General features: G+C 36.7%; 1 protein-coding gene across 5 annotated transcripts in view; it reads left to right on the forward strand.

Moving 5' to 3' along the window:
* The window catches only part of EML4 (EMAP like 4), a 160,609-nt gene that overhangs the window by 120,966 nt on the left and 17,426 nt on the right, over nucleotides 1–22,217 (forward strand). For all 5 annotated transcript variants that reach the window (XM_049096208.1, XM_035700416.2, XM_025454057.3 and 2 more), the window contains 6 exons: nucleotides 4,170–4,321; nucleotides 6,049–6,174; nucleotides 6,260–6,391; nucleotides 7,092–7,159; nucleotides 20,656–20,744; nucleotides 22,066–22,163. In XM_049096208.1, coding sequence (XP_048952165.1) covers nucleotides 4,170–4,321; nucleotides 6,049–6,174; nucleotides 6,260–6,391; nucleotides 7,092–7,159; nucleotides 20,656–20,744; nucleotides 22,066–22,163 — 665 coding nt within the window. The remainder of the gene's footprint in view (nucleotides 1–4,169; nucleotides 4,322–6,048; nucleotides 6,175–6,259; nucleotides 6,392–7,091; nucleotides 7,160–20,655; nucleotides 20,745–22,065; nucleotides 22,164–22,217) is intronic.

Genomic DNA, 22,217 nt, shown 5'->3' on the forward strand with positions numbered 1-22,217 from the left:
GCTGATACTACCTAGGTATTTTTATTCTCTCTCTCTCTCTTTTGTATTTTTATTCTTAATGAAGTAGTTGTTCCTCAAGTTTATTTTCTGTTTTCTAACATTCCATCATTCTAGGAAGATCTGAAGTGTTTAATGAGTTTTTTGTCACATGGAAGTATGAAGACTGAATTTATTTTTATTTTTATTTATTTATTTTTTTTTATTTATTTACTTATGATAGTCACACAGAGAGAGAGAGGCAGAGACACAGGCAGAGGGAGAAGCAGGCTCCATGCACCGGGAGCCTGATATGGGATTCGATCCCGGGTCTCCAGGATCGCGCCCTGGGCCAAAGGCAGGCGCCAAACGGCTGCGCCACCCAGGGATCCCCTGAAGACTGAATTTAAAATAGAAAAACTGTATTGCATTGTTCTACATTTTGATGGAGATCCATGAAATCCACATCTCTGCTTTTTGTAATTTCTTGCATGGTACCATAATACTTTCATACTACTTGTTAATTTGACTATTCATAAGAAAGCAAGCCCCCCCCCCCTTTTTTTTAAATGCCCAAACAAAGCCAACAGTACTCTTTAAAATGTCACGCTTCAGGGTGACTGGGTGCTCAGTCAGTTAAGCGTCCAACTCTTGATCTCAGTTTATGTCTTGATCTTCAGGATCATGAGTTCAAGCCCTATACTGGGCTCCATGCTGGGTATGGAACCTACTTTAAAAAAAAAAAAAATTACATCTTTCCCATGTCTTTCTCTCTTGGTCACATCTGAGCCATGATAGATCATTGTCTGGCTATCTTACCAGACACAATTGTAGTGGTGTTCAAAGTATTTTTAGGTGATGAAAGTTGACGTAAGCTGAGCAGTTGATATGAATAACAGGTTTGTTGGAGTTCTGCTCCCAGCTCTGCTGATTCGAGCAAGCTCTACTCCAAATCAGGCAAGCCCTTTCCTATCTCCCTGCCAAATATACCCACTTATTAAATACCTGTATCACTAGCTCCCTCACACTGAGTAATTTTTAGAGTTAGCTGTTGCATTCTTTTTTCAAGAATACCAAAGTCCTACAAATTTTAGGACTATTTAATTTTTAAATAAAGTGGCAGCTAAAAGTGAACAGTCTCAGTAACAGCTTTATTGAGATGTAGTTCACATACCATATAATTTACCCTTTCAAAATGTACAATTAAGTGATTTTTAGTACATTCACGAAGTTTTACACCCATCACCACTATCTAATTTCCAAACATTTCATCACCCCAAAAACAAACGTTGGGCCCATTATAATGCAGTCATTTCCCATTTCTCCCTCCCGTTGGCCTCTAGTAACTAGTTGTCTACTTTGGGTCTCTATGGTTTTGGACATTTCACATAAATTGAATTATACAATATATGGTACTTTGTGACTGGCTTCTTTTATTGGAACCTTAATGTTTTCAGGAATGTATCAGTACCTTATTCCTTTTTATGGCTGAATAATATTATTACATATTATGAACATACCATATTTTGTTTATCCATCCAGCTGATGGACAGTCTAGAAAATGAATTTTTTCAGTTTTATTGAGATATAATTGGCATATAACTTGGTATACATTTAAAGTATATAGCATAATGATTTGATTTGGTTTGATATATGTTTATATTGCAAAAAGACTACCACAGTACGTTTTGTTTATATCCATCACCTCACAGTTACAGATTTTTCTCTTTTGAGGAGAAATTTTAAGGTCTACTCCTAGCTTAACTTTCAGATGTATAATACAGTATTGTTAACTGTAATCACCATGTTATGTGTAAATTCCAAGAACTTAATGGGCGCACCTGGGTGGCTCAATTAAGCATCTGCCTTATGCTAAGGTCATGATCCTAGAGTCCCAGGATTGACCCCGTGTCAGATACCCTGCTCAGGGGAGTCTGCTTCTCGCTCTCACCTTCCCTTCTTCTTTGGTACTCTGAAATAAATAAAATCTTAAAAATTTAAAATAAATACCAAGAACTTATTTATCTTACTTATCTTCTAAGTAGAAGTCTGCCTTTTAACCATCTTCACCCATTTCTCCCAGTGAATAATTTTTAAGCTTGTAATTTTTTTTCACTTTTGCAAGTGATTTAAGATCTATTCATTGACTTTGGCCATATTGAAACAAAGCAGTACCTTCCCATTTTTAACCTAATTAATTCTACCAGGTATCTTCCAAAGAGCTTTTACTCTTGCTATGTCAGGCTCCCTAGCCAGATAAAGAAGTTCTTTGAGTTACAGTATCATAAATACCAGAGAAAAAGTTCTCAGGAAATGAAGTGGTTATAGTTTGAGTACTTAAATCTTATCCTCGCCCTGAAGAAAGAGGATCTGACAGGTACCTGGCTGGTGCTGTCAGTGGAGCATGTCACTCTTGATCTTGGGATTGTGAGTCTGAGCCCTACATTGGGCATGGAGCCTACTTAAAAAATAAAAAAGAGGGTCTGATTATATAAAATATACACACATACATAGTTGACCCTTGAACAAGGTGGGTTTGAATTGCATGGATCAACTCATATACACATTTTTTACAATACTGTAAATGCATTCTTTTTTAAAGATTTTATTTATTTGAGAGAGAGCAAAAGGGCAGGGGGAGGGGTTAGAGGGAGAAGCGAACTCCCCACTGAACAGGGAGCCCAATGTTGGGCTCGATCCCAAGGACTCTAAGATCATGACCCAAGCTGAAGGCAGAAGCTTAACCAACTGAGCTACCCAGGGTGCCCCTCTTAAATTTTTCTTAATATTTTTTCTAGCTTTATTGGAAGGATACAGTAAGTATATAATACAACATACAAAATATGTGTTAATCAACTATTGATATTATCAGTAAGGCTTCCTGTCAACAGTAGGCTGTTAGTAGTTAAGTTTGGGGAGTCAAAAGCTATATACAGATTTTTGACTACACAAGGGGTTGGCACACCTAACCCTTCTGTTATTCAAGGGCCAATTGTATGTATATAAATAATTTTTGTTGGTTTTTAATTTTTTTAATCTTCACGTGGACTTTATTGAAAATATTTTTTTATGGACCTGTCTTGTCCCTCCTGGATACTTATAAAGTGCTATGGGCATATAAGAAAGCTGGGCTATCATTCAACCATCGCATTGGTACAGCCAGACCAGTTTTTAAAATACTTCTCTAGTTGATCAAAAACCACTGCTTCAGGCTACCAGTGCCTACTTCCACCTCAATACCTTTCCTAGTCCTCCTCCATTTCTTCGCAAGTAAAGGGGGCAATTGTTGGCAGAGCAGAAGACCTCCGTGTCAGCAATGGATATTAAATATTAAATATCAAAAAAAAATAAATAAATAAATATTAAATATCATAGCTGTTACCTCAGCAGGAAATGAAGACTTTGGGGGAAGTTTAAAGGAACATTGAGTGAAGATGTGAATCCTCATCACAGCTTTGTCACTAACTATGTGGTATTGGCTAAGCCACTTAAATACCTCTGTGTCCTCACCTCTAAAATCAGAAGAGTAGGGACACCTGGGTGGCTCAGCAGTTGAGCGTCTGCCTTCAGGTCAGGACATGATCCTGGAGTTCCAGGATCAAGTTCCACATCAGGCTCCCTGCATGGAGCCTGCTTCTCCCTCTGCCTAGGTCTCTGCCTCTCTCTTTCTGTGTCTCATGAATAAATAAGTAAAATCTTTTAAATCAATCAGAAGAGTAATACCTACCCTACCTACCATATAGGATGATTATAAGAAATAGTAAGTTCTGAAGCTCATATCCTCTGTTGTCTGTGGAATTATCACTACTTCAGCTTCTCTTTTTGTAAGAAATATTTTTTTTTAATTTTTATTTATTTATGATAGTCACACAGAGAGAGAGAGAGAGAGAGAGAGGCAGAGACATAGGCAGAAGGAGAAGCAGGCTCCATGCACCGGGAGCCCGACGTGGGATTCGATCCCGGGTCTCCAGGATCGCGCCCTGGGCCAAAGGCAGGCGCCAAACCGCTGCGCCACCCAGGGATCCCTCTTTTTGTAAGAAATATTTTGAAATGTTTTCAGAGTAACTAAATATTGACTTGAATGCAGAAGGAGGAACTTTTGATTATTGACTCTATAAAGTTTTCTTCCAAAAAGACACTAAAGTCTGATGGAAAATATCACTAGTGTTTTTATTTTTCTTTCATCTTATTAGGTGTTTATCAGATCAGCAAACAAATCAAAGCTCATGATGGCAGTGTGTTCACACTTTGTCAGATGAGAAATGGAATGTTACTAACTGGAGGAGGGAAAGACAGAAAAATAATTCTGTGGGATCATGATTTGAATCCTGAAAGAGAAATAGAGGTAAGAATGAAACAACATGAAGATTTTAAAATCTTAAGTCCTCTAAATGCTTACCTTTCATTTCACATGAAGTTAACACACTTTCCTGGGAAAGTGGTGCATGTTTTTATCATTTCGAAAAAAGGACCATTCATTTGACAAAATTTGAAAAAGTAAAAATATATATGTATACTGGGGAGACTAAGTTTTTATTTCTGAGATTACTTTTTAGTGATCCAAAAATATAATCTTGCATACTTAAAATTCAACAAAAATTCACCAGATACAGTATCCAACTCTAAGGTGTAAAAAATAGCCAGTTTGATTTTAAAATTAAAAATAATGTTTTAAACCGAGGACTTAATAATAATCACTAATTATCTATGTATGTGTCTGCTCTATGTTATGCACCAAGTATATCCACAATATGACAAGTTTTATGTGCTCAGGGAAAGTTTGCCAATTGAATTGTCTCCAGACGTGAAATGGTTAAGTATAGTATTCTGTAAGTCAGTGATTCTCAAAGCAAGGGCAAATTTCAGAGAGTTTAGTATTGCTTCTATTTTTTTTTGTGACTTAAATTTTGAATTTATTCTCTGTGTTTTCAACACATAGTATGTTTTCTGGATAACATTTTTTCTAAAAAGAAGGATCCCAATAGTACTGCTCTTGGGTTTTATTTCCAAAAAGACAAGGAAGTCAGAAGAGTCACTTTATCACAATTAAGTTTATAGTGGAAATGCCACTTCCTTTACTACTTTTTTTTTTCCACAGATAATTCATATCCTATAAAAAGCTACACCTTCTGATTTATTCCTCCTTTTGCCATTTCTAACATTAGTTTGGATTACTGTCAGAATTCAATTATTTGTGCTTTTAGGAGTCCCTTTGGGTCCTCCTCTCTAAAGAGTTGCATTCTTTCAGGGCTATTGCTTGGGTTTATTATCTTATTAATACACCATTCACTTCGAGTATACCATGCAGTGCATTAAGTGAGCTTGATCTCCCAAGGAGTCCTATGAAGAACAGTTATAACACTTTGCAATATGTTGCTTTTTAGTTAACAAATTTCACATGTGTTACTCTTACATTTTCATCCTTATAATAATCAGGAATAGGTAGGGTATATATTATTTCCCCATATTATAGATAAAATTGTCTTACACAAAATGATGTACCTAAAATAACTGGTGAGTAACAAAACCAGACCACATTTTTCATGTGGTCTAATAGAACTTTTCCCTTTTTCCCCTACTTCTTTTTTTTTTTTTTTTTTTTTTTTTTTTTTTTTTTTTAAATTTTTATTTATTTATGATAGTTACAGAGAGAGAGAGAGAGGCAGAGACACAGGCAGAGGGAGAAGCAGGCTCCATGCACCGGGAGCCCAATGTGGGACTCGATTCCGGGTCTCCAGGATCGCGCCCTGGGCCAAAGGCAGGCGCCAAACCGCTGTGCCACCCAGGGATCCCCTTTTTCCCCTACTTCTAATGCTTAGCTCTTGAAGACATATAAAACAAATTTTAAATTGACTAAAGCACAGAATGTTGATATAATGCATTATAACTTGTGTTATACAATGTAATTGTCTGAACAAATAAACTTATTAGTATAATATTACCATGTGACTTTTAGATTTGAAATTCTGTCATTTATTACCCCATAATTGCTTACAGCTAAAAATGCAGTCTTCAGGTAGTAATTAATACATGTTGTTATGTGTATGGTGACTTTATAAATTTATTTTTTAGGTTCCTGATCAGTATGGGACAATCAGAGCTGTAGCAGAAGGAAAGACAGATCAGTTTTTAGTAGGCACATCACGAAACTTCATTTTACGGGGAACATTTAATGATGGCTTCCAAATAGAAGTACAGGTAAGATGTGTGATTTTAACCATTAACTCTATATTTTTGATGATACCCTCTGTTTCTTATAACAATGGATATATTTCATTTTCAGGGTCATACAGATGAGCTTTGGGGTCTTGCCACACATCCCTTCAAAGATTTGCTCTTGACATGTGCTCAGGACAGACAGGTGTGCATGTGGAACTCAGTGGATCACAGGCTAGAATGGACCAGGCTTGTAGATGTGAGTAAAGCAAAATGTGATTATAATCTCCCCACAGAAACTCCCTAAACTGGCAGTTGGGAGCAGCAAAGGAGAAAGAACAGCATTGGTTAAAACCAAGTGTATTTATACAGTTCAGTAAAGGGGATGAGGTAGGGAAGAATGTTTAGTCACAAATTGTAACATGATCCCACTCTCAAGAAGCAAATTAGGGCAAAAGCTCAGTTTTTCTGTCAGTTTCAATAGAAAAAAATAAAGAAGATTTGACATATTTATGGAGCATTAAATTGTAACAGAAATGTTTGTGCCTCTGGCGGTGTTGCTGCTCACTAACGGATTCTCCTGTCTTCTTTTGGATTTGATCTCTTACTATATTTTCTCCCTACCCAACCCAGACATCCACCTTTTCTACCCAAAGGTGTATATACGTTCTTTGCAGACTAAAGAACTGTATACATGTTTGTTGTGATTATCCTTACCCTCCCACTGCCTAGCCACAAGTTGGCCGTCCTTTTCCCTCACTTTGCCAACATACCCCTTCCTGCTCTGGAATTCTTTTTCCTCTCATATCCATGTGGTATTTTTCATTGGCTACAATAAAATTGATCAGAATTCCATGTTTATATAAAACCAATTATTTTCAGATGTTTTTGCCACTATTCCCATAGATCTAGGGAGACTTTCTCATGTACTCCCCAACAGCTGTCTGTCTCTCTTCTAGGAACCAGGACACTGTGCAGATTTTCATCCAAGTGGCACAGTGGTGGCCATAGGAACGCACTCAGGCAGGTAGGGTCTTGAAGGGAAATGTGAGCTGAGTAATCTGAAGTGGTGGGATGTTTAATCATTATTCAGGAATGTTCTCAATCTGATCTGGAGAATTAATCTTTTTTAAGTGGCACACGAATATGCTTGTTTTTCTTATCTGTTGTGTATCCTCATTCAGTCATTTAGTAATTATTTCTTGAGCTCCTACTATTTGTTAGACACTATTGTGGGCATTCAGGCTACATCAGAGTGCAAAACAAAAATCCCCGTCCTTTTGGAGCCACCTTTTAGTGTGTGGTTGGAGTCAGGATAAAAAATAAACAGTATAACTAAGTTTAGAAAATGTTAAAAGCCATGGGGGTGGGCCATTGAGCAGGAGGGATTGGGAGGGATTGCAGTTGGAAAAAATAGAGTGGTCAGGATAGGTTCCTTCAGAGGGTGATAAGTCAGCCAACTTGACCCTCCTTTGTAGAATTTTCTGTGGTGTCAGAAAATTTCTATCCTCATTTTCTTTTAGGGAAAGGAACTGAAACTGAAATAACCTACTTGAGCTTTTATAAATTGTTCTGTAGGTTTGTCATCCTTTTTTGATGTTACACAGATAGATTATAAAGGTATATTTCCTGAAATTGTTATTAATTACTTGTCTTTACAGACCTTATATAGTACCTTAAGTAAGTTAAATAACTTAATTTCTCTATTAAAGAGGCAGAAGAAAAATATGAAGTACGTTTTCAAAAGTTAAACCCTAGAAAATGTGGAATGCTGATTTCTAATGAGGTAAAACTATTGTGAACACACTTATATATAAACATTTTAGTTTATATAACAGATATTTCAAATCAGCCAGTTCATTTAATTCTAAATTTAGTTATTTGGATTTTTTTTAAAGCAAGTTTTTCCCTTTGATTGTTGGATACAAATTAATACCTCTAGAAGGTCAAAACATTCAGATTCCTTCTCCTATACAGCACTACAAAATCTAGAATCATGGAGGGGTGCCTGGGGGCTCAGTCAGTTAAGCATCTGACTCTGATCTCAGGTCAGGTCTTGATCTCAGGGTCGAGAGTTCAAGCCCTGTGTTGGACTCCATACTGGTCATGGAACCTACTTTTAAAAAGAATCATGGAAAAACAGGTCTCTGGTGATAAACTTTGAAACACGAATATGTAATTAGAGATGCTATTTGTTTCTGTTTTGTTTTAAGAGATGCTATTTGATTCTGAAAGAATTGTATTTTAGATTAGGCTGATAAGGAGGGAGAGTGAATGGTGAACACTTGCGAACATAGATGGTTTTACTATCTCAGATTTCTCCAAAATGCATGTTGGTATTAGATTATTACTTCACCTTAGACAAGTGTATGGCAGGTCACTTTGTAGGATTTGAAGGAAACTATTTTCTATTTTACAAAAAAGTGTTAAGCACATTAAAAACAAACTGAACTGTAGTACTAAACTCATTTCGAGAAAACTACAGAGTTCTGATTTTTGGGCCCAAAACAAATATCACAAATGCTGAAGTGAAGACCTTGTACCAAATTATTTTTATATGTTTAAATTTTCACAAGAGTGCGACAAAATATTCATTTATCTCCAATGCACAGACAGAAAACCAAGACCCATAGAGCTTTTTTCATTTGTGATTGAACTAGGATTTGAACTCAGATTCTGTATGGTTCCAAAGCTGATTGCTTTCCACTACTCCATGAATATTCTTTGACATGTGCTTACGGTGCTGGTGTATTACTTAGAAATATAAGGAAAGTTTCCCTTTGAAGGTTAAATCACTGGTTTTGACGTACTTTAGAAACATTTACTATATATACGAAGGAATTAAACACTGAATGAAGTGCAAGGACTAGAGGGATTTGAATCATTAAAACACACTGCTTCATTTGATGAATGGAGCCGTGTGTGTGTGTGTGCGCGCGTGTGTGTACACTCTGTAGAGCCTTAATTTTTAAGGAGAAACTGATCTGATATAAATTCACTGAAGTTACTCTCTAAGATTTATGTAGCTGCATAGTCATGAATAAGCTGAAAATGAAAAGTCACTCACTTAATTTACATGACTTAAACTAAAGCCAGTTTCTTCTTGGAGTTGTGAGTGACTGGCTCACAGGTAAGCATCTGCCTTAGGCTCAAGTCATGTTCCCAGCCAGTGTCCTAGCATCCAGCCCCACATCAGGCTCCCTGCTTGGCAAGGAGCCTGCTTCTCCCTCTCCCTGTTTATGCATAGACTTTCTCTCTGAAATAACTAAAATTTTTACAAGGGGTTTCCTTTTTTTTTTTTTTTTTTTAATTAGAGTGATGTGATAACTAAATAAAAAGTGGACATTATTTAGAACCTAGGGGAGATATAGTTATCCACGTTCTGTCCATGGAGATATAGTTAACCATTATTCCTGTCTTTGGTTTCGCATCTGGTAGATTCTGTTGATTCTTGGAGAACTTCCATTTATTTTTATTTTTTATATAGGTCTCTGAATACCTGGTTGTTGAATCTAAAACTGAAAATTCCTCAGTGTAGCCATTAAGATTATTATCACTAATCCCTCAGCCTGAAAAAAAGTCTCACTTTGGACAAGGAATTTTTTTTAATATAATACAGCACATGAGTGTCCAAATTGTGCAGTATCCAAAAAAGGTGACTAGCAAAATGTTTAAAGATCCTTTCATTTCCAAATCTAGAAATTAACTTCTTGGAATTAAAAGTAAGCACACACACACACACAAAGTAGTAGTAAGCACAAGTGTGGGTTAATTATCACAGTAATAAATAAAACTGTCACTTAAAATAATGTATTCCGGGGATCCCTGGGTGGCTTAGCGGTTTGGCACCTGCCTTCCACCCAGGTAGTAATCCTGGAGTCCTGGGATCGAATCCCACATCAGGCTCCCTGCATGGAGTCTGCTTCTCCCTCTGCGTCTCTCTCTCTCTCTCTCTCTCTCTCTCTCTCTCTCTCTCTCCCCCCCCCGCCCCCGTCTCTCATGAATAAATAAATAAAATCTTTAAAAAAATAAAATAAAATAATGTATTCCTGTTAAACATTTCTAAGGGGAAAAAAATGTGTAGTCCTAAATGGACATAGTTCTTCCTTGACATGCTGATCCTCACATAATAAAGGATTTTTTTTTAAGATTTTATTTATTCATGAGAGACCCACAGAGAGAGGCAGAGACACAGGCAGAGGGAGAAGCAGGGGACCCGATGCGGAACCTGATCCCAGGACCAGGACCAAACCCTGAGCCAAAGACAGATGCCCAACCGCCTAGCCATCCAGGCGTCCCAAAGGATTCTTTTTTAAAATAGCTTTATTAAGATATATATCATAAAAGTTATCCATTTAAAGTATACAATTCAGTAGTTTTTAGCAAGATCACAAGCTATTTTGAGAACGTTTTCATTAACCCAGAAAGAAACCCTGTACTCACTGGCAGTCAATCTTCTTTTCCTCACCCACTTCCCCAAGCCCTAGGCAACTAGTCTTCCTGTTTCTATAGGTTTGTCTCTTCTGGAGATTTTATATAAATAGAATCCTACAATATGTGGTCTTTTGTAAATAGTTTCTTTCACCTAACATTCATACAAATTTTTGTATGGACATGTTTTCAGCTCTCCTGAGCATATACCAAGGAAGACTTGCTGGGTCATGTGATAACCAAATTATTTTCCACAATAGCTACATCATTTTACACTTCCACCAGCAAAGTATAAGGGACCGAATTTCCCCACATGTTCACCAACACTTGTCTATATTTTGAGTATAGCCATCTTAGTGGATGTGAAATGCTTTTTCTTTGTAGCTCTGGCTAATGATGTTGAGTTACCTTTTTTATGCGCTTATTGGCCACTTGGATAGCCTTTTTAGGAAATGTCTATTCAAATCCTATGCCTGTCTTTTAATTGCTTTGTCTTTTTATTAAGTTGCAAGGATTCTTCATATATTATCTGGATGTGTAGTAACTTACACAAAAGATTTGCAAATATTTTCTCCTATTCCAAAGGTTGTCTTTTCACTTTCTTGGCAGTAACATTTGTGACAAGAAATTTCAAAGTTTTATATAGTCCAGTTTATCTACTCTTCCTCTTGTCTCTTGATCATAAGAATTTACTCTTGTGTTTTCTCCTGAGAATTTTATAGTTTTAACTCTTACCTTTGGGTCTCTTGATTCATCTTGAGTTAATCTTTGTATATGGTATGAGGTAGATACTCAACTTCATTCTTTTGCATGTGGATATACAGTTGTTACAACACCATCTCCCCCACTGAATGATATTGATACCCTTGCTGAAAATCAGTTGACCAAAAATGTATTGGTTTCTGTCTGGACTCTGCAATACTATTCCATTAATTTATATATGCCCATCCTTGGGGCAGTATCACAACCTTGATTATTGTAGCTTTGTGGTAAGTTTTGAAATTGGGAAGTGTGAATCCTCTAACCTCCAACTTTCTTCTTTTTTGAGGTTGTTTTGGCTATTCAGGATCCTTTGAATTTCCACATGAATTTTAAAATCAATTTTGTCAATTTCTATAAAGAAGCCAGTTGGCATTTTGAATAGGGATTTTTTAAGTTTTTATTTAAATTCCAACTGGTTAACATACAGTGTAATATTAGTTTTAGGTATACAATTTAGTGATTCAGCACTTCCATACACCCTGCTCATCACGAGTGCACTCCTTAATTCCAACCACCTATTTAGCTCATCCCCCCACTCACCTCCCCTCTGGAAACCATCAATTTGTTCTCTATAGTTTCTTGGTGTACCCCTCTCTTTTTTTTCCCCCTTTGCTCATTTGTTTTGTGTTTTTTTTTTTAATATTGTATTTATTTATTTGAGAGAGAGAGCACAAGGAGAGGAAGAGGGAGAAGCAGACTCTCTGCTGAGCAGGAAGCCCAATGTGGGGCTCAATCCTAGAACCCCAGAATCATGATCTGAGCCAAAGGCAGATGTTTAACCAACTGAGTCAAAACGGGTGCCCATTTTGTGTTTTTTTTTTTTTAAGATTATTTATTTATTTGAGAGAGAGAGAAAGAGGGCATGTGCACATGTATGAACCAGGGAAGGGGCAGAGGGAGAAGGAGAATCCCAAGCAGCCTCCCCACTGAGCACAGAGTCCCACGTGGGGCTGATGTTACGACCCCAAGATGATCATGACCTGAGCAAAGATTCAGAGTCAGATGCTTAACCAACTGAGCCATCAAGGTGCCGCTGTTTTGTTTTTTTAAGTTCCACATGAGTGAAATCATAAGGTATTTATCTTTCTTTGTTTGACATATTTTACCTTAGCATAACAATCTCTAGCTCCACTTGTGTTGTTGCAAAATGACAAGATTTCATTCTTTTTATGGCTAAGCAATATTCCATTGTGTATATCAACCACATCTTTATCCATTTATCAGTCAATGGACACTTGGGCTGTCATATAATTTGGCTATTGTAGATAATGTTGCTGTAAACATTAGAGTGTGTGTATCCCTTTGAGTTAATATTTTTGTATTCTTTGGGTAAATACCTGGTAGTGCAATCGCTGGATCATAGGGTAGTTCTGTTATTAAATCTTTGAAGAATCTCTATACTATAGTTTTCTAAAGTAGCTGTACCAGTTTGCATTCCCACCAACAGCGTAAGAAAGTTTTTCTTTCCCCACATCCTTACCAACACCTGTTCTTCTGTTGTTGACTTTAGCCATTCTGTTCTGACAGGTGTAAGATGATATCTCATTGTAGTTTTTTTTTTTCTTTTTTCTCGTTGTAGTTTTGATTTGTATTTCCCAAATGATCAGTGGTGTTGAGCATCTTTTCATGTATCTGTTGACCATATATATATCATCTTTGGAAAGATTTCTGCCCATTTTTAACTGGATTATTCATTTTGTGGGGGAGTTAAGTTTTGTCAGTTATCTATAGATTTTGGATACTAACCCTTAATCATATATGTCATTTGCAAATATCTTCTCACATTCCATAGGTTGCCTTTTAGTTTTGTTGGTTATTTCCTTTGCTTTGCAGAAGCTTTTTATTTTGATGAAGTCCCAATAGTTTATTTTTGCCTTTGTTTCCCTTGCCTCAGGAGACACATCTAGAAAGAAATTGTTACAGCTAATGTCAAAAAGGTTACTGCCTGTGTTCTCCTCAAGGATTTTTCTGGTTTCAGGTCTCATATTTAGCTCTTTAATCCATTTTTAATTAATTTTTGCGTTTGATGTAAGAAAGTGGCTCCATTTCATTATGTTGCATGCAGCTGTCCAGTTTTCCCAACATCATTTGTTGAAGAGACTCTTTCCCATTGGATAGCCTTTCCTGCTTTGTTAAGGATTAATTGGCCAGAGTGTTGTAGGTTTATTTCTGGGTTTTCTGTTCTAGTCCATTGATCTATATGTGTTTTTTTGCCAGTACCATACCGTTTTGATGACAACAGCTTTGTAATACAACTTGAAGTCCAGAATTGTGATGCCTCCAGCTTTGCTTTTCTTTTTCAAGATGTTTTTAGTTTTTAGGGTACAGATTTGCACATTTGTTAAATTTGTACCTAAGTATTTTATTCTCCTGATGCCATTTTAAATGAGAAAACAATTTCATTTTTAGAATATTTATTGTTGGTGTATGTAAATACAACTACTTCTCATCTTTTGATCTCGTATCCTGCAACTTTGCTAAACTCATTTCTTCTAATAGTTTTTTTTTAGTGGACTCCTTAGGATTTTCTATAGGCAAGACCATGTAATCTACAAATTGTTTTTCTTTCCAATCTGAATCCTTTTTTTTGTTACTGTTCTTGTCTAATTGTCCTAAGTAGGAGAATCTCCAGTACAATATTGAATAGAAGTGGCAAGGGTGGTCATCCTTCTCTTGTTCTCTTAGAAGGAAAGCCTTTCACCACTAAGTATAATGTTAGTTGTGGCTTTTTCATAGATGCCACCTGTCATGTTGAAGAATTTTCCTTCTGTTCTTAGTTTGTTGAATAGAAGGGTTTGGGATTTTGTCAAATACCATGTTTTTGTCATTTATTAGTACAGAGTACTATATTATTTTTAAGATGTTAACCGTGTGTTCTTGAGGTAAATCCCACTTGGTCATGGTATTTAATTCTTTTTATTTGTTGCGGGCTTCAGTTTGTTCATATTTTTTTATTAAGATTTTTACCTCTATATTCATAAAGGATATTGGTCTGTAGTCTTCTTGTGATGCCTTTGTCTGGTTTTGGTATTAGGATAATAAGCTTATAAAGGAATAAACATCAGTACATATTATAATTATTAATCATTAGTTACCAAAATCTTAGATCTGTCAAACCAAAACCATTTAATTAATAAATTACAATCAGGCACCCCACACATGATTTTTGAAGATAACATTCTCTCTTTTTTTAAATTATTATTGAAGCACAATTAACATTATATATGTTATATAATGTTATAACATTATATATGTTATATCAGTTTTAGGTGTACAATATGATTCAACAACCCATATAACACCCTACACATGATTTTTGAAGATAACATTCTCCCTTTTTTTAAATTATTATTGAAGCACAATTAACATATGGTTTATATCAGTTTTAGGTGTACAATATGATTCAACAATTATGTACATTACTCAGCGCTCATCAAGATAAGTGTACACTTGATCTTCTTTATCAATTTCATCCCACCCCTCTGGAAAACACCAGTTCTCTGTATTTAAGAGCCTATTTATTTGTCTCTTTTTCTTTTTGTTTCTTAAATTCCATATAAGTGAACTCATGGTATTTGTCTTTTTCTGATTGACTTACTTTACTTAGCATTATATCCTCTATGTCCATCCATGTTGTTGCAAATATGTAAGATCTCCTTTTCTTGTGGCAGATTAGTATTCCATTGTATATTTACTGCATTGTCTCATTTTTTTGAAATTTGGGCTTCTTGTTGGAATTTAAAGTTTTTCATAAAGCTAACTTGGCCCACGGGTACTCCTGAGCTCATTTCCCATTGTACACCATGTCTTTTGTGTATAAACCTGAACTATTATTAATTTGAAAGCTTATAATCTCTGAGTTATTAAAAATACATTCTGCTTCATTTTCCAAGATACCAATTGATCATCCTTCCCCTTCCTATTTTTTGAAACTGATTTCTCAAAAGACACTCAACCTATATACCAGACCTCAGAGGAACCACAGATAAATTTACCATCCCGTCAGGATGTCAGGTCTATATCAACTCAGACAGAATTCTCCAAGCAGGGCAGCCCCAGTGGCTCAGTGGTTTAGTGCCACCTTCAGTCCAGGGCGTGATCCCAAAGATCCGGGATCGAGTCCCACGTTGGGCTCCCTGCATGGAGCCTGCTTCTCCCTCTGCCTGTGTCTCTGCCTCTCTGTGTGCGTGTGTCTCTATGAATAAATAAAAATAAAATCTTTAAAAAAAAAAAAAAAAAGAACTCTCCAAGCAGTTTACACAGTTTACAGAACTTTGGTCTTGGTTGGACCCAGTTTTATTTCCAAATCAACAGTTTTTGCTATAGTCATTTTATAGGCTGATAAATGGAGATAAGACACCCAAATTAGAGAAATTAATAGACCTGAAGTGTGATGACAAGAAGAATAAAAAGCAAGGAATAAAGTTGGAAATTGTTTCAAAGAAAGAAATACATAAAATTGAGTTAGTATTTAGAACATACTATATATAACATATACGGATGAAAAGAGGAGTGGACAGACCAAGAGAAACAATTTCATGAAGATCCCAAAGTTTCTGGTCTATAGTGATACTGACAGCTTTGACAGGGCAGCAGGCTGGGAAGGGAGCTTGGTGAGTGGGTTGGTAAAGAATTTAATTGTTGACATGAAATCACAAAAGACTCGGAGAGATTTAAGTGATCTGGCTCAGCTCCTCAATTTTGATGGTGACTGTCACTTTGGCAAGCCAGCAATGTAGCTAAAGTACTGTCGACTGTAAAGTTCTGAGTATAAGAAATGCTCCTGCTGTTCAAAAGGGGTGATAATCAAAAACATATTAGCATTAGCTGAGACTTTTCTTTGACATAATTAAAAGAGAAAGCTTCTAATTAGAAAAACAAATAGCTTTTTCCATCTATAATTTGGTGTTAACTTGGCCCACGGATATTCCTAAGCTCATTTCCTATTGTGCACAGTGTCTTTGAACTCCATCAGCATGAATTTCCTTGAGTTCTGCCTTGTTGTAAGTCCAATTGCTTATTGAGTTCCAGCAACTTGTAAAGCACTGAACTAGATGCAGTGGGTAGCACAAAGAAATATGAGACCTGGTCCAAACCCCAAGTAGATTATAGCCTAATTAGATAGTACTTGAAGAGATAAAGAACATAACCTATTAATAATGTAATATTGCTTGGATAAACAGGCATTGATGCTTAAAGATCAGCAGAGAAATTACAGTGAGCCTTAGTGGTCAGAGAATACTTCACAGAGGAGGCATTGGTCCTGCCTTGAAGTTCTTGGATCTTGAAGAAGCAGTGAAGAGTGAGGAGCTCATGTTAAGTGGGAAGAATGGATTGAGCAAATGTGGGAAACTATGAGCTAACTGGATTAGCACATTCCTAAATTCTTCTTGATACCTAAACAGTGGAATCCAAACTTGTTAGCTTGGCCTTTAAAGCTCATTAAGTGGTAAAGCTTTCCTTCACCACTCCAACCAGCTATCCTTTATATACATGCCAACCCTTTTTGTAGTTTCTTATCTACTGCTCTCTGCCTGTTTATTTCTTACCACATTTGACATAATGAAATCCTAGATCACCCATCTCCTCTGTGAGTACTCCTTGCTCTGAGACTTTATAATCCTTATAACTGTATAATTCATATTACACTGAACTGTTTACCACTATGAATTCATTCTGTCTCCCCAGTTAGATTATAAACTCCTATTCTGCCTCCTTTGCTATCCCTTTTTCTCTGGATCCTTAAATACTAATGTATCTCAAAGACATAGAAAACACTTTCTGTGGAATCATACCCTTCCCTTGTGTGTTATTAGTGAAAAGCACAAGGGCCAGAAGCTCTATCAACTAACTAGTTGGTTGATGACTGGTCAGATGTTTTGAAATGAGAACACTTCATTGTTTTTATTTGTAAAATAAAAGGGTTGAATTAGACTCTCTTCCTCCTGTTTTGACTTTACATTTTTCTAATAAAAATCATTCCTATTCTTATAAGTAGAAGATGGGGGGACAGCACAGGGAAGGTGAGAGGGTTACAAATCTATCTACCACCAAGAGGACACACTATATATTTTGATGAATATTTTTTTAACTCATAAATATGTTCATTTAGGGACTTACTCTCCAATTTTAAAATCTTTTATTTATTTATTTTTTATTTATTTTTTTTTTATTTTTTATTTATTTATGATAGGCACACAGTGAGAGAGAGAGAGAGAGGCAGAGACACAGGCAGAGGGAGAAGCAGGCTCCATGCACCGGGAGCCCGACGTGGGATTCGATCCCGGGTCTCCAGGATCGCGCCCTGGGCCAAAGGCAGGCGCTAAACCGCTGCGCCACCCAGGGATCCCTCCAATTTTAAAATCTTGATTCTTTTCTTGCCACTAAAGAAATCAATATTGTGTCTTTTTAGAAAGTCAAGAAAAGGGGTGCCTGGGTGGCTCAGTTGGTTAAGCATCTGCCTTCAGTTCAGCTCATGGTCCCAGGGTCCTGGCACTAAGTCCCAAGTCGGGTTCACTGCTCAGTAGGGAAACTGCTTTTCCCTCCACCCTTCCCCCTTGCTTGTGATCTCTCTCTCATGCTCTCTCTCAAATAAATAAATAAAATCTTATTAAAAAAAAGTCAAGATAAATGATAGTGCTATGCTTAGATACTTGACCCACAAGTCAGAGCAATTTAAATATATCACCAAAGATTTCCCATTTGTGATACTGAGCAATTATATTTAGAAGGATGCATCAGGTCCTTTAGGTCATATAAAGCCTGATAATAATTCCAAACTATCTTAAAGCAGAATCTTGTGTTCTAGTTTATATACTCTGTACTGGAATAAGAAGGGGATCCCTGGGTGGCTCAGCGGTTTAGCGCCTGTCTTTGGCCCAGGGCGTGATTCTGGAGTCCCGGGATCAAGTCCCACATCAGGCTTCCTGCATGAAGCCTGCTTCTCCCTCTGCCTGTGTCTTTGCGTCTCTTTCTCTCTGTCTTTCATGAATGAATAAATAAATATTAAGTAAATAAATACATGAATAAATAATGGTAATTATTCAGATGCCAAAGAAAGTATAATAAAGTTTCCATAAACTCATTAAAAACCTGAAATCTTTTAAACAAAACAAAACAAAAAAAACCTGATACCTGCAGAGTGGCATTGTCTCTCATTGTTCTTTAGGTCTGTCTGATGAGTCTGAGCTGGAATATTTTGTGCCCTTACTCTGAAAAGGCAATTCAGTTGGCATCAGCTTTGGCATTTCTTGGCTCAGAGGAGTTTCACAATGGTAGCCATAAAAATTGATTAATCTACATTCTCAAAAGAAACCTATAATCTGTGGGTACTGTACAGCTGTAGTAAAGTAACACACCTGTTGGAATGGAAGTGACCACTAAGCATAGAGCATAGAGCTTCAGGGTGCCACTTTCTGACTATTGGCTTTAATTCAGGTATTCACAAATAGAAGCTATTTCTTTTACCAACGTAGAAGACAGAATTTATGAATTAGGCTAGCTACCTAGACATTTCAACCCTTAGCTCACAAGTGACTAAAATTCACGCATGAGTATTTTTCATTAGAGAGGGATTTCACTGATGGGTAAGAGCTGGTGTCTTTCATTCTTTCACCTTCTACCTTGCATGCACTAAGGCATGTTGAGCAACATCACTAAACATTTTTTTAAGTTCTTTCTTGTCATTTTCTCCCACCTAAATAGTTATTTCTTTTAGGCTGAAATGGAAATGATCTCTTTCCAGGTATTAGTTTTGAAGCTTCAAAATTACAAGGAACTGTCCTTATGATTTCTATATTGGCTTCTTTTAGTGGTGGATTTTTTCCCCCATCTTAAAAACAAGACTTGCTAGTCTTGTTCCATTCTCTCCACACCAAACATTTCTTCCTACACACTACAGTATTAAATAATTATTCCTAAAACTTGGCTTTTGTCATTTTCAAGACTTACTTTATATTTGTTTATTCAAGACTTACTTTATATTTGTTTATTCATTCTCCAAATATTTATTTAGTGACTGATTTGAGCCAGGCAATGCACAACTCTAAAGCCCTCCAAGCAGCTGTGTATGTGATTTATACCCTGCATTCCTCTCACTTAGCCAGTCTCTAATTGCCAACATTTGCTTTATACCTCTTTTTTTTTTTTTAAGATTTTATTTATTTATTCATGAGAGACACAGAGAAAGAGAGAGAGAGGCAGAGACACAGGCAGAGGGAGAAGCAGGCTCTATGCAGGGAGTCCGACGTGGAACTTGATCCTGGGTCTCCAAGATCACGCCCTGGGCCGAAGGCAGGCGCTAAACCACTGAGCCACTCGGGCTGCCCTATACCTCATATTTTGCTGTGCTTTTCTGAAGCACCATCTCCCTGCCTTCAAGTGCCCTTTAAAAAAAAATTATTTATTTTAGAGAGAGCGAGGGAGCACAGTTGGAGGGTACAGAGGGAGAAGAAGAGAGAGTGTTAAGCAGACTCCACGTGGAGCAGGGAGTCCAGTATGTGGGGCTCCGTCTCAACACCCTGAGAGATCAGGACCTGAGCTGAAACCAAGAGTCTTGAGGCTTAACCAACTGATCCACCTGGGCATCCCTTCAAGTGCTCTTATTAAAAGATTTGAAAAGTTGTTTATTATATAGTTGAGTTTAACCATTATTTTGCCTCTCAAAAGCTTTTACATTTTGACTTTACCTGTTAATGTGAACAAAAAACTATCTTTGAAAGAATTCAGAGCTGTGTGCACATGCGGAGTTATTTGGAGAGGCAGAGCGCCCCCTGCTGCTTCCTTTGAAATCACTCCAAAAGAAGGGCCCTCTGCCTTCCCCTCCCACCTTCATACTGTCTGTGCTCCTTCCCATTTCCATAGCTGTGCAGCTGTCACTCCTCCTGCCGCTGAACCACCTGTACCTCTTTCCCTCTGTGTTCAGCTCGACCTGTTCTCTACCCTTCCAGAAGGTTATTCTGTGTCTTCTATCATTCATTTCCCTTCTCTGAGTTCCTCTTGGTCTTTGTTTCAGTTAGCTCATTTCTTTTTTCCCATCTCTAGTTTAATCTTCAAGAACACTGATCCTATCATCTTAACTTTCTGTTTAAATGGTACTTAGCAAAGAGATACAGTTGGCGTTGAGTACCTAAAACAGAAATGAGAACATGCCTAGGCACATATACTTAAATTGTATTTACCAGCATTTTGCAAAATGAACTTATTCTTCAATGGAAGATGGAAACATGTCATATTTAAGGGCATTATTAAAATTTGTTAGAAGGGAGAAAAAGCAATTCTTTTTTTAAGTGCTAATATCTGAAAAAAACTTTGATTTTTACTTCTTAACAGGTGGTTTGTTCTGGATGCGGAAACCAGAGATCTAGTTTCTATCCACACAGATGGGAATGAACAGCTCTCTGTGATGCGCTACTCAGTAGGTAAGAGGATTTACCCCCATTCTAGCTTTTACAGCATTTCTGTCATTGCATATTTTCACTTCCACTAAAGCTAACTACTTTTTTCTCTACTCTCTGAACTTGTTAACTATTGAATATGTTTCCACCAACATCAGATTAAATTCTGCTGCAGGAAACTGTAAAAGATCTTCTAAAGTTAAACAGCATTCTAAATTATCAAGCAAATTTAGAACGAATTGTTACAATTGCACTTGCAGTTGAAAGCAGAATATAGTACAGTCAAATCCCATTTGGGGGGAATTACACATACTTGGAATTTTGGGTGGGTATTAGGCTGAATGTTACTTCTATTTAACAATCTTTTTTTATATGTAAGAAAACATAAATTATAGTAATATTCAAAATACATTATAGGCTGTTCAAGTTCTTTAAAATCTAGTTGCATTGTTACTGGCTACATAGTAATGATTTTGTTAATGAGATAAAATAGCCACTTACAAGAATTTGATAAATTCGTTTAGCCCTGTTTGAATAATTCTTTATGCTTTATTCAGAATGTTAATTATGTCTCCATAATATTCCGATTTCCCCTTTCCCATAATCAACATGGTTTTGATTCATAGCCTCCTTCCCTGGAGTTAGTGTAACATTTGCCTAATTTGAAAATATATTACAGTAATAGTTGGATTGGTGTGGGATCCAAAGGATCTTTTTGATTGCTTCCAAGTTGTTTTAAAGGAAGCACAGAATGCTATTCTTTGAGTTGAACATGGAAGGAAAAGTATTTGCTTTAGGCTATAAGCCCGGCAAGTTATCTTAAAGCAGGAAAGGTTTTCTGTTTGGTTTGGCTTTTTTAGTGCTGTACTAGCAAATTACTACAGACATAGCAATTAAAATCCAAAGATCAGTTGGACTTTATTGACCATCTGTTATATGGTAAGAACAATAGAAGAGACCATAAAAGAAGAGAACATAGTCCCTTACCAGGTTGGAGAGGTCATATGTGCTCAGCCAAAATGAGCAGTTGTACACTTAGCCTATGAGTACTATGTACTTAGACCCATAAGAGCAGGTTAACTTCCCTGGAGCCAGTTTGTAGCTAACTAAAAGAAGATGAGCCTCAAGTCCAAGGCCTAGGAGTATCTCCAAAAAATGACTATACTAGATGGCCATGTTTTTCAAGTGTGCTTAGTGATAGAAGGATTCATTCATCCAATACCAAATAATAGTTAAATTGTTGAGATTTTTAAAATTTATAAAATACTCAGTACAGGTCCAATAAAATAGCAGCAAATCTGTCAACACATTTCTCTAGTTAACACTTTTTCCTGTCTCATTCTAGATGGTACCCTCCTGGCTGTAGGATCTCATGACAACTTTATTTACCTCTATGTAGTCTCAGAAAATGGAAGAAAATATAGCAGACATGGAAAGTGCACTGTAAGTAGTTGAAGTAAAATTAAGCTATAAAAGTGTTGGAAAATTTTACTTGAG

This window comes from Canis lupus, chromosome 17 (assembly GCF_003254725.2).
Source record: "Canis lupus dingo isolate Sandy chromosome 17, ASM325472v2, whole genome shotgun sequence".
Taxonomy (NCBI): domain Eukaryota; kingdom Metazoa; phylum Chordata; class Mammalia; order Carnivora; family Canidae; genus Canis; species Canis lupus.